General features: G+C 31.2%; 1 protein-coding gene across 4 annotated transcripts in view; it reads right to left on the reverse strand.

The window, feature by feature from the left end:
* Positions 1 to 13325, reverse strand: part of LOC126750361 (polyamine-transporting ATPase 13A3) — an 85328-nt gene that overhangs the window by 10802 nt on the left and 61201 nt on the right. For all 4 annotated transcript variants that reach the window (XM_050459946.1, XM_050459943.1, XM_050459944.1 and 1 more), the window contains 4 exons: positions 10214 to 10597; positions 10018 to 10159; positions 9808 to 9960; positions 4789 to 5010 (listed from right to left, as the gene is read on the reverse strand). In XM_050459946.1, the coding sequence (XP_050315903.1) occupies positions 4789 to 5010; positions 9808 to 9960; positions 10018 to 10159; positions 10214 to 10597 (901 nt within the window). The remainder of the gene's footprint in view (positions 1 to 4788; positions 5011 to 9807; positions 9961 to 10017; positions 10160 to 10213; positions 10598 to 13325) is intronic.

Here is a 13325-nt window from a genome sequence, read left to right on the forward strand (position 1 = left end):
TTTAAGGCCTGTATTTAGACTGTTTTTATTACTCTAATGTAAAATATAAATATAATCAAAAACCCTTTGTAAATAATGTCAAAGGAGCTTTATTCTTTTCAATACAAATCAAATTTAAGATATACCCAAAGGGATAAGAAATTTATATTTTTGTGTACTCTTAAATGGCCTAATATACAGTTTTAAGTCGCCGTTCAAAGAGTTTGTAGCATTTGATTTTAGCATAGCATTAATGAGTAGACTACAAGATATTTTACACACTGATGGACAAATTTAAATTTCTTTCCTTTATTTTCAGTATTTGCTTTACTAGTTGAAACATTTCTGAATACCAAATCCTGTTTTTTGCTTAAACTCCCATTAAGCAACAAGATTTTAAAGACTTGTTACATATTGAAAGAATTGGTCAAAGAAATCTCAATATGATTTTAAACGAGGCGAAAAAATTACGAAGCCTCGGCCTCAAAACTCATATAATAAAGTTAGCGATTAAAACGGTTAAATGTAAAGACATAAACTATATTAACTTTTAGGGGTTAAGTTGGATAAGGAGGTTAATTAAAATCCAAGTTGTTCCAAATATTTTTTTCCTTTCAATGCCAACGTTTCGGTCTATATTAGGCCTTCTTCAGGGCTAACAGGAAAACTAGAGCTTTTTCATTAGACTGTAAAAAGTTGAATATAGTATTTTTTTGATAAATCAATTTGGTTTTTTAGTTTTTGAGAATATCAAATTGCTTAACTTAAAAATAAGTTACATATTTTATTGGGTATTACGTCACTTATAATAGTAAAAATCAATTTAGAAAATACTGTCTCATACACACAAATATTGAAAAGAAGAAGAAAATAGACTTACTCACGTATTCAAAAGAAATATGAAATTAAATCTTTAACAATGCCTTTCGTTATATTTAATTTAATGTAAGTTCAATAAGTTTTAAATACTTGAAGAATTCGATAAACCAATTTTTACAACAAATCTTATTTTACCATTTATTCGATATTTTTTAAATAAGATCAAAAGAATTGCTAAAAAATTTAATATAAGAACTATTTTTACATAGGCGAAACCTGTAGACTATTACCAGAAAGAATTAATGAACATAAATCTTACATATAAAACAATGATTTTCAAAAATTACACAATATGCATTCGACAATAACCATAGAAAAAACTTGACTGCTTCCTCAATTTTAGCAAAGGAAAGTGCATTTATAATGTTAAATGAAGATAAATGCCTATCTACTTGTTCGGTTGATTTTATTTATACATGGATGTCTTTGCTAAAGAGAGAGGTAGAACAGGCCATTCTGTACGTCTGTCAGATATCTTATTATGTCTTTCTGCAATTTTTATTGTCTTTAAATTAATACCTAGTTGTAAGTTTTAGTATAGATTAAAATAATTAAATTAATTCAGGCTTAAACAGTACCTTTAAGCTTTGTTAGCCAAAAGGCGTCTGATTAGCCTTTTGAAACTAACCTACAGTAATATATTTGTTAACACCCTTTTTTGTTATTCAACTCTTAGCTATGCTGTATTAGGATTGGTTTCAATAAACATGTTTATTATATCATTGAATTATATTGGGATCACATCCCTTTAATTTTAAAAGAACTAACCTTTGAATTATTTGTTATTTTTCAAAACAGTTTTATACCTCAAGTAAATTATTATATTTAAGACTTATTGAACTTACATTAAATTAAATTTAAGGAAAGGTATCGTTATAGATTTAATTTCATATTTCTTTTTAACACGTGAGTAAGTCTATTTTCATCTTATTTTCAATATGAGATAGTATTTACTAAATTGATTTTTACTATTATTAAGTGACGTTATGCCCAAAAAAATAAGTAACTCGTGAATTCGTCAGAACTGTTGGTTAATAAGCAAAAAGCATATTCGTGTATGTTTATAAAAGATTGTTTAGAAAACGATTTCCTAAATGACTGGCCTTCTAATCTAGCTGAATAAGAGATTTTTTTTGTGTATGAAGCAGTCATGCCGCTCTTTGTGTGTATAAACAATATATATTGCCAACAACACTGTTTTTAGTTTGTTCTTAATAAGCTCTCATGTATAAAGCTTAGAATTACGGTAAAAGAGATATAATCGATATTGAAGTTAAATCACTTGTGTTTTATTGTATTCAACCATACTAATAGGTTATGGGCCCAGACACATAAGTGATCGCGAGTGATTGTGTATCTTGGTGCAAATAAAAATAATAAAATAAAACAATGGCTAGTGTAACCAAACGTAATTTAAAATTGTTTAATGGAGAAAACTATTTAATGTGGAAATTTAGATTTAATTGTTGATGAAAATAACTCTGTAAATAATTTTATTCCTGGTGAAATGGACAGTAAGAAGTGCAAACAAACACTCAGTAGAAGTGTCCCTGAAAATTGCACTTAAGGTCAAACATCTTTAAGTTTAAAGGATGTCCCTGAACAAATAAGTATGAGCTCAAATAGTGGTAATAAAAGTCCATGTACCTCAGATGATAATAATTATTATCATCCGGGGACATTAAATAATTCACAGGAAATGAGGAGAAGTGAAAGGTTAAAAGCTAAACCAATAATTTCTTATAAAGAGGATAACTTTAAAATTTATAATTGCTTAACCGCTTTTAATAAAATATCTGAAAATTAAATTCAATGTTATCAAGACGTAGCTAATAATCCAAATAGGGTTGAATGGGAAAAAGCAATTAAAGACGAATTAAAATCCTTAGAACAGAATAAAACGTGGACGTTTGTACAAAAGCCAAATAATGTAAATATCGTCGACTGTAAATGGGTATTGATACAATAAAAGGCGATAGTAACGGAAATTGGGTCAAGTATAAAGCTCGCTCAGTAGCGCGCGGTTTTAGCCAAAGAAAATCTCTGGATTATAATGAAACGTTTGTGCCGGTTGCGCGTATCAGTACATTCCGGTGTATTCTTGCGTCAGCAAACCAATATGAACTGTTGACACATCAAATGGGTGTGAAGAGGGCCTTTTTTAATGGTATTTTAAAAGAAAACATTTTTATGAGGGTCCCTGACGGTGTTGTAGTCCCGACAAATGATTTAGTTTGTAAATTAAATAAATCGTTGTATGGCTTAAAGTAGTCAGCCCGGTGCTGGTATGAATGCTTTAATAATGTATTGATAGAAAAGGGATTTGTAAATTCCTCAGCAGATCATTGTTTATATCTTTGGACCGAGGTGATGTAAATAAAAATATTTATATCATTTTATATGTCGATGATTTGGTAATTGCAACAAAGGATATAAAAACAATGAATAGCTTTAAAGAATTTTTGATGAAGCGGTTTGATATGGTTGATCTAAAAGAAATGAATTATTTCTTAGGAATAAGAATAAATAGGTCAAATTCTGAAGTTTCTTTAGATCAAACTGTATATTTAAAATCTGTTTTGCAAAAGTTTAACATAAGTGAATGCAACTCCGTCAGCACCCCATTGCCTGTAAAATTAAACTATACAGCATTAAATTCAGAAGATAGTTTTGATGCACCCTTCAAACATTTAATTCGCTGTTTAATGTATACAATGCTTTGTACACGTCCAGATTTATGTACTGACGTAAATCTATTAAGTAGATATCAAACAAAAGGAAATAAAGAACTATGGTTATGTTTAAAGCGAGTGTTGCGATATGTTAAAGGAACTTTAAATATAAAATTGGTATACAAACGTATTAAAAACTATCACCATGCATTAACAGGCTGTGTGGATGCCGATTGGGCTAATAATGAAATTGATCGACGAAGTACAACAGGTTGTCTATTTAAGTTATTTGAGAATTGTACAATAACTTGGATTACACGGCGACAAAATTCAGTTGCTACGTCATCGACTGAGGCTGAATACATGGCGGTATTTGAGGCAATAAAAGAAATTTTATGGCTTAGGTCTTTATTGATGAGTATCAATGTCAATATGTTTAAACCAATAGTTTTATATGAAGACAATCAAAGTTGCATAGCAATGGCAAATAATCCTGTCAATCATAAACATATCGACATTAAATACCATTTTACTCGTGAACAAATTGAAAACAAGATTATCTGTTTGAAATATTTGCCCACAGGTGAACAAGAAGCTGACTTATTGACAAAATCCTTGCCACTACAACAATACAAGGACATAAGAGAAAAAATGGGTCTTCAAGAGAAATAAGAAGCTATAACAATGGTTTAATTGCAAAATTGTAAATAGCAAATAATTAAAATTTTGTTAAATACTAATTTAAACTGCTTATGATCTGGTTACGTTTTTTTGTGGGATTTTTCCCTAACCCATGCAACAAATGTTGGATCATTGTTACTCCCCGTAAGCCATAAATTTTTAAAAGATTTAAACTCATATTATTTTGAGGGGGTGTGTTGGTTAATAAGCAAAAAGCATATTCGTCTATGTTTATAAAAGATTGTTTAGAAAACGATTTCCTAAATGACTGGCCTTCTAATCTAACTGAATAAGAGATTTTGTGTATGAAGCAGTTATGCCGCTTTTTGTGTGTATAAAAAATATATATTGCCAACAACATTGTTTTTAGTTTATTCTTAATAAGCTCTCATGTATAAAGCTTAGAATTACGGTAAAAGAAATATAATCGATATTGAAGTTAAATCACTTTTGTTTTATTGTATTCAACCATACCTTATTTAATAAAAACAATACGGATTTTTATTTAACCCTCAAAAGTTAACACAATTTAACTGAGTGACTAAAACAACACATAAAATAAATAACTATTTCGTACCTCTAGTGCAAATTCTCGGCAAAAGTTCCGGATAATACTCCTTCACCACTCCCCAAGTTTTTCCGGTCATTGCAAATCTGTAGTTATTCAACAGCCCAACTGGAGTTACTGTACCATTTTCGATATTACAGTCTTTTACGGTGTTGACCGAGTTAGTTTGTAGTTGGCTTTCCAGAGTCTCTAGGCTCACTACGCTGGCCGAATTTGACATAATAGAGAGATCTGGAAACAGCACAATTAGCTTTAATAATAACAAAAACGGGTAAGCCACGTTGGTCCAAATGTTCATTCATCCAAAACTCGGAAGGGATACGGAACACCCACAAGTTATGGACACCCCAGGTACGAACTGTAAATGCAGCATTGCCGTATTTTTTTTTTACCCCGCGGCCCAAATATTTTTACACAATTAGGATTATTATACATATGAGTGTGATTCACTTGCGAGCAGTTTGCAGACCTGGGTAATCAATGACTTATGGAACGATACCCTGCGCTCGAGAAGCACTTGAATGAAATAAGGGATATATGTAGAGAATTCATTGTATAAAATAGTAATAAAATAAGGAGACGTTTTTAACAGATTTTATAATTATAATAATAATAAACGTCTTTATATTACATAAACATATGGTTTAATATAGTAAAGTAAATAAGTTTAATATAGTATAGTTAAGTATAATAGTAAATTTATATGGTTTATCTGTTAAGAACAACACAACACCAAAGTTTCAGTATTATATAAAAAATCAACCTTTCTCAAGCACTTTTCTGGGGTATCCCAGGAGTCCTATTACAGTATGCAAAATAGAAAAACAGTTTTTGGAGGAATTGAGTAACTACCAAATTTTGATTAACAGATGATAATATGATGTTTGAGCAACACGCTTGTGTAAGTATATAATATACACCTTTTTGTTCGACCTCTGCTATAATCTTTGTAAATCCAAAAACACTCATCCTTATTATGTCAACTTTTGACTTATCTCAAAATCGAAATTTGACCTTAGCTTTTTGTAACGTAGCATTTTTTTACAATAAATATTAGTGACCTTTGTAAAAAATTATTAGAAAATATGGTTCATGGTCGACTCTAAAAAATCTATTATTTTGATTTGAAAAAAACTAGTTTACTGATTGTAATATTAAAACTTTCTTAAAATATCAAAAATAAGGTATCAAAATAGTCGTAAAAAATCGCAGAATCTGATAGCATAAGCCACCGCCTTCCCATTTGAAATAAAACTTTTGGTTCGCAAAAGATTTAAAGTGGTACCTGTACTTATAAAACAAACAAAGATTTGTGAACAACGGGTGTAACATAAGTGATCACCCATTGCATTTGTTGTATGATTTTTTTTTAATAAAACAATTAAAAATGGAATTTTTTTGTCCCTCAATTTTTTGGCGTATTATGCTTCGTTTAGAGAGAAAAAAAATAACAACCGTATCTCGGCACGTCTCTGGCCTGCATTAAAAAAAAACTAATATGCTTAAATATTACCTGAAAAATTACCAGGATGTTTATCAATTAAAAACTTAGAAAAAAATATTCAATAAACTTCTTTCTAAAATGCATAGCTATGCGTAAAATTTCAAAAATTAAAACATCAAAAATAGAAATCCCGTTAATTTTTAATTTGGGTGTAACTATGCTTTTTAGAAAAGTGTATGAGAAGTTTTTTCTTAGTTTTGAAATGATAAACATCAATAAAACAATAATAAATAACATGAAATTTTATATCTTTTTATTTAGGTAGGTACCTACTTCATTACATTATACTTTTCATCAACATTTACGATCAAGTCTGTTTTTGAAGGTGGTAGACAATGGTACAGTGAAAACATCTTGTCGAACTTGCATTGTCTTATTTATTTAATGTAACACGACGTTTCGGTTGGTAAGTATCTCCAACCGAAACGTCGTGTTACATTAAATAAATAAGACAATGCAAGTTCGACAAGATGTTTTCATTTACGATCAACATATTATATTTTTTACAACCAAAAATTAAACCTCAAACGCAATAATTACCTGCCTATTATATGGTAGGTATTATAAATACATACAGTAGGTATTTTTACTTACTATGGGTTTTAACTCAATTTTCAGTTATTAGATATTATAAACAAATATCAAAAAAACAAACTTTAAATTTAATTTTCTACACTTTAAAGTGTTGTACCTATTTTTTTCTTAATACTGCGCGATAGGTACAATAAATAAACCAAGAAATAAACATCTATAGCGTTTCCAATCGGTAACTCAGCCTGATGTTGCTTGGACAAAATTTCCGCTTTAAATGAAATTGAGACGTTGCCAATATTTACTGCGTCTACATGAATATTCCCTAGAAAATTGATAACGAAAATGCCCGACTGCCGCCGAAGCGGATTTGGATGAATGAACGTTTGGTTATATGAGCTTTTGGATCGGTAAAGCCGTCTCAACAAAACACAGACTCTTATTAGAAAATAGCAAAATATTAATATTAAGTCGTGTACAGTACAGTACTGGCCAAAAGTAGATGAACGCATAATAAAAAAATAGTTCTTTAGCACTATTTTTCTATTGGGATTTTTTTTTTAAATATCTACTTGATTATTATATTTGTACACAATTGAATAAATAAAATGAGCATTCTTTTCTTCTTTTGTTGACGAAGTTCCAAATTAAAAAAAAGATTTTTAAAAATACCTTTAAAAAAACACAAACTATACTTTGTATAATAAACCTTATTGCCAATCACTTCCTGGCATATTTTTGGCATAGACTTAAAAAGTCTTTTGATTAATGCAGGATCCATATTTTTCTTAGAATATTGAAAGACTAGATTTAGTAAACATTTTTAAAAGAGGAAATTTTCAGCTATATATCAACACATATAGTAATGTTAATTTAACTTATTGATGTTAGATTTCGGATTAGAAATAAATAGTAGAAAAAGATATATGTCATTCTAAGCAAAAAAAAAAATTAACATTCTTATTCCTAAAACCGTTTCTAAAAAATTTGAAATAGCAACTTCTCAAGCAAAAGCTGATGTCATCTTGCCAAACGGCTTTGTGTTTACATTCGTAATTTGTGAAGTTCTGTTTTTTCTTTAGTTTTTGGTTGAAAAAGGTATATATATGAGTCATATGAGTGTTTTTCCGAATTATCACCATGGGAAAAAGGCGATTCAAGCCGATCTTTTCACAAGTATGTATCGATATTGTCATAACATAATATCAAGGGACAACCGTCGTCATAAATGTAGAATGATAAAAACTTATTAAGAAATTTAAGTACCTTAACCTTAAGATAAGTACCCCAACCTTTACCTTTAAATAGGGCGTTCCCTATCTTTTGAAAATTTATGTTTCTTTTGTTCTTAATTCTTGTTGACATAACAATTGTCCTAGTGTGTTAATTATGTGATTTTAATGTTTGTGTAGACCCTGTTTAGTCACTTTCTCATGCACCTTAATGTAAGTTTTTTTGTCTTCAACGTCCAATTGTTTATTTGTTAGTTAATTAAGCCTTTTTATCATTATTGTAGATGCCATTTTTATTTATTGTTAGTAATTTTAACCTGTAACCTTGCCAGAAGCACTATACCTTTTATATGTTGTGACGAAAACCCTAATTGTATGTAACCCTTTTTTTTTCACTTTTAATCTTTAGCTTATAAGTTTCCTCGGTTCTTTATAGATCCCTGATGATGGACATCTTATATGTCCGAAACATAAAGGATAGATGATTTTTCAAATAAATTTAGTGGAGGATGACCGAAACAATTTTAGTTACCCTTTGACATATTAACTCCACTGCAAGTATGGACTACTTCTTCAACTATAAGTACCTTAACTTTTATGAAGTACGTTAAAAAACGCATAAAGAGTTCAACATATATTGTGCATAATTTAAAGAATAATCTATCGTCCTTGGTAAAGATTCCTTGTGTCGGTGGAATCAACAATGTGATCGAGCGATATTGTTGCCTTTTTGTCTAATATACGTTATCTGGTTTTTTTTTGCCAATTTTACATAAGCATTTGGCATCATTGCATCAGAGATATTGCAAGCAAACAAACTGCCCATAGTTCCGTGCCAATGCCTATTCTAGCCTTTCAATTTTCTGTTGATGTTAGGCATCGTTCAAAGCAACAAACAAATCATCTTTATTTTTATAAGTTTTTGACCTAATCTAGTATTTCCCATAAGTTTTCAATTGAGTTTAAGTCGGGGGATTGAGATGGCCACTCTAAAACGAGGATCATTTCATCTTCTAAAAACCGTTTTACCAATTATGATGCACGTTTTGGGTCATTATCATGCTGAAAATGATGTAATAATGGTATCTTTTCTTCCAGATAAGGTAGCAAAATATTTTGTAATATATCTTTATCCCTAAACCTATCCATGATGCCATTTATTTTGTATACAGAGGCCCATTCCAAATCCCGAGAAACATTCCCAGACCACAACTGACCCCCACCGTGCTTTATTGTTGCTCGAGTGAATTTCGGTAACAAACGAGTATTAAATGACGAATCCCATCCGAAGAAAACAAATTGTATTTAGATTAGTCACTAAAACACACTCGTTTCTATTGATCCAAATTCCAGGCCTTATATTACTTGGACAATCTGGCCTTTACATTTTACTTTATGGTCCTTGAACTTACTGGCGGATATCCCATTTCGTCAATATTGCTGGATGACAAAAACGGATTTTCTTTAGAAATTCTTTTAATCGCTCTTTTTTTTAAATTTATATCGACTTTTTTAGGGTTTAACCAGATTTGGGTTTGGCTATAACATATCCTCTGTCATAAAATCTTTTTTAAATGTAATGAACGGCTGATCTTCCCATTTGACATTGTCTTGAAATCTCAGATTGCAGAGGTGTCCTTTGGTAGTATAATTCCAGTTTTGTTTTAATTTTTGGTTTGTTCATCTACTTTTGGCCAATACTGTATATATATATGTATAATAATCAAATTGCTTGTAGTTAAAAAAAAATTTAATCCTTACCTTTAATTGCCTTCGCACGATCTTTAGTATTCGCCAAAGTATAATACAAACTCGGAGGATTATTGCTATCACTATTTACCGTGATAATGCTTTGTTCCGTAAGTACAATATCACAATCCTTGGCAACCGAAATAGCCGTTAAAATATTATCACCTAAAACATTTTCCACTCAATTGAAATCAATTCTAATACTAAATATAATAAATATACCTGTCACCATAATAACTCTAATAGCAGCCTCGTTTAGAGCCTGAATGCAAGGGTATGTCTCCGGTTTCAACCTGTTTTCGAGCACAATCAATCCCAAAAAGTTCAAGTCTTTTTCTAACGCATCACGTTGCACTTTTTGAACCTAAAAATGATTGAAGTTAAACATTCCAACTTGAAAAATTCAATAAAAACTCACTTTTGCGTAACTCATTTTCAGTTCCTTATGGGCCATGGCTATAACCCTATACCCTTCCTGGGTGTAACTTTCTAAGATGTCGTGAAAATCCTGCGGGATGGTCTCGGGTTTTACGAAATTCAGGATCATTTCGGGAGAGCCTTTGCAATAGTATTCGAAATGGTGGCCGTTTAGTCTTCTTATGATCACGCCCATGCGCTGCGAGCTACTCGAAAACGGGAATTCCCTTAAAATACCGATTTGTGGTTCCTCGGTGAAGTTTTGGTTACAAAATGCACGATTCTTTGGCGGTTTTAATACGGTGGGGTAAATCACATCGAATTTATTATTTTCGGCTACGTCGGACATTGATTCGTCCATGACCCATTTTGTTGATTCATACATCTATAAAAAAAACAGTCTGTAGGGAATAGTAAGAATTTAATTGAACTATTAATGGTAATAAAAGTAACAATTCCCTATAAAGAACCTAGTTTCATTGACATGCATATATGACACAAAAAAAAGGGAACAATTTTTTACTTATTAAGATAAACAAATGAAATTTGGTATATTAATAGAATCGTTATAAGAGCATTTTTTGACATATTCAGTTGTTAATTCCTGTTTAACCGGAAGTGACACTAACTTTCTTATTTTAAATGCGACACTTGGTATATTATTATGTATTTTGATAGAAAATTTTATTCTCATAACAATAATACTGCAATTTAATAATAATTATTTTAAATTTTAAAATAGGGTGCCATGAATACGTTGGAAGTTTTAATTTTCAATCAAGTAATCACGGAAAAATAATGTTCATTGTATTTTAGTACCTGAATCCTTCACACACCTACTTTCTATATTAAATATAAAATTTCCAAATTCAAAAAATAGGTTTTTTAAAACTAAAATTTTAAAACCTACATTTCAGTTGTGTGTTGTTTAAGGACACATGTTTGTTCATTAAACCTAAAACTTAGTTCTTATATAATAGTAAGTTTATAAATTTTTCATTGTCTCTCAGCCTTAAGAATAAGACAGGTTTAGTTTAAAAATACGTTCCTTTTCAACGTAAATAAAAATTATTTAAACAATAATAAGTTTTCTTTATGTAGTAGGGGAGACCGATGTCGATTGTAACAGGTGTCGAAAGTAACACGACCGACAACAGCGCCAATTTTATTTCAATTTTCAATTTTATTTTAATTCAATTTTATGGAAACACGCGTATGGGCCAAAGCAAAATGCGGTTCTGCTGACCCGTAATTAGTTTGAATATATCTTTCGTGCGTGCCGTTCGTTCTGTAGGCAAGTTTTAATAAACTGCCGAAAAAGTAAATAAACGTGTCGTCACATTTTTGTTTGTGAATCCCAAAGTGTTAAGATTGACAATATTTTAAGGTAAGGGTAGGCTTTGATAAAGCTTTTGCTTGATTTTTTAGTGGATAGCGGTTGGCTGTATTTTCTTAAGTAAACAGAAATGTACACTTTACTTTTGAAGGGTATCAGGTGTCGATTGTAACACGTACTACGGTGTCAATTGTAAAAATTGTAACATGTTACAATTGACACCGTAGTACGTGTTAAAATCAAAGTTATTTTTTAACTTTATGCCGATTTTATTTATTTATCTGTTGACTCCTTATATGGCAAAATTATTTGTTGTCTTATTGTTATAAGCCAATACGACAACAAATAATTATCAAGTCTCTTTTAGAATATTTAACGATTTCTTTAAAAAATATTTTCTTCTTTATAGTCAAAAAAAATGGTGAAACCGAGACCAAAAAACACCGACAGGGGACTGATACCTAAAGTTATTGATGAAGAAGCAGCAAAAAAGTTTATTGATAATGAGCAGCCTGTTAGAAAAATTGGTAAAAGTTATGAAATGTGCCATGTTTCATTAAATCGCTTTGTAAATGCTCTACGTAATAATTTACAGCCTAAGGTGGGGTACAATCCTTACAACAGGGTATTTACTGTTGAGCAAGGGTCCCAGCTAGTCAAATACTGTGAAAAAACTGTCGATTTGTACTTTGGCCTCACTACACGGGATCTTCGTAAACTAGCCTTTCAGTTTGCATCTGCCAATCGGCTTAACTATCCTCAAAAATGGAATGAAGTAGAACAGGCTAGTGAAGATTGGCTTGTAGCTTTCCTGAGAAGAAATCCTCATTTAACACTTCGCATACCCCAAGCGACAAGTCTTGCGCGAGCCATGAATTTCAACAAAGAAAATGTCTCCAACTTTTTTGATAAACTGGCAACTGTCTTGGAAAGACACAATTTTGAGCCACAAAATATTTACAATATTGACGAGACTGGTGTGTCCACGGTGCAAAAACCAACCAAGGTCATTGCAAAAAAAGGAACACTTGTGACGCTGTGTGGCTGTAAACGCTGTTGGTAACTCAATTCCGCCAATGTTTGTATTTCCCCGGTTGCATTTCAAGGATCATTTTATTAGAGATGGACCTGTTGGATGCGTAGGAAAAGGAAATAAGTCCGGGTGGATGCAAGAAAATGAGTTTCTTGACTTTATTAAAACACTTTGTGAAACACGCTAAACCCAGCGAGACTAATAAAGTTTTGGTTTTATTAGACAGTCACTCTTCACATGTATCCATTTCATTAATAGATTATTGCAGAGCAAATTTCATAACATTGTTGTCTTTTCCACCACACACTTCCCACCATCTCCAACCACTGGATCGTGGTGTATCTGGTCCTTTTAAAAAGTATTTCAACAACTACGCCGTCAAAGGATAAAGAACAATCCAGGAAAGCGCACGACAATATATGATTTACCATTAATTGTTAAATCATCTTTACCTTTAGCCACTACACCAACAAATATTTTATCAGGATTTTCTTGCACCGGCATTTATCCCTTTAACCGTGGAATTTTTTAAGATTCAGATTTCTTACCATCAACGGTAACTGATAGACCACTAGATGAAACCCTACAGCAAACTCAATCTATAACAAAAATCACCTACAGCTAAACCTGCTGAAATAGCTGAAAGTCAATTGGAACAATCAACGACAAGGGACACTCAGCCAGGACCATCAACTGTCAGGGACACCACTCCTACAACCGGTAGCATTTATTACACCTGATGTT

The sequence above is a fragment of the Anthonomus grandis genome, chromosome 2 (genome assembly GCF_022605725.1).
Source record: "Anthonomus grandis grandis chromosome 2, icAntGran1.3, whole genome shotgun sequence".
In the NCBI taxonomy this organism is placed as follows: Eukaryota; Metazoa; Arthropoda; class Insecta; order Coleoptera; family Curculionidae; genus Anthonomus; species Anthonomus grandis.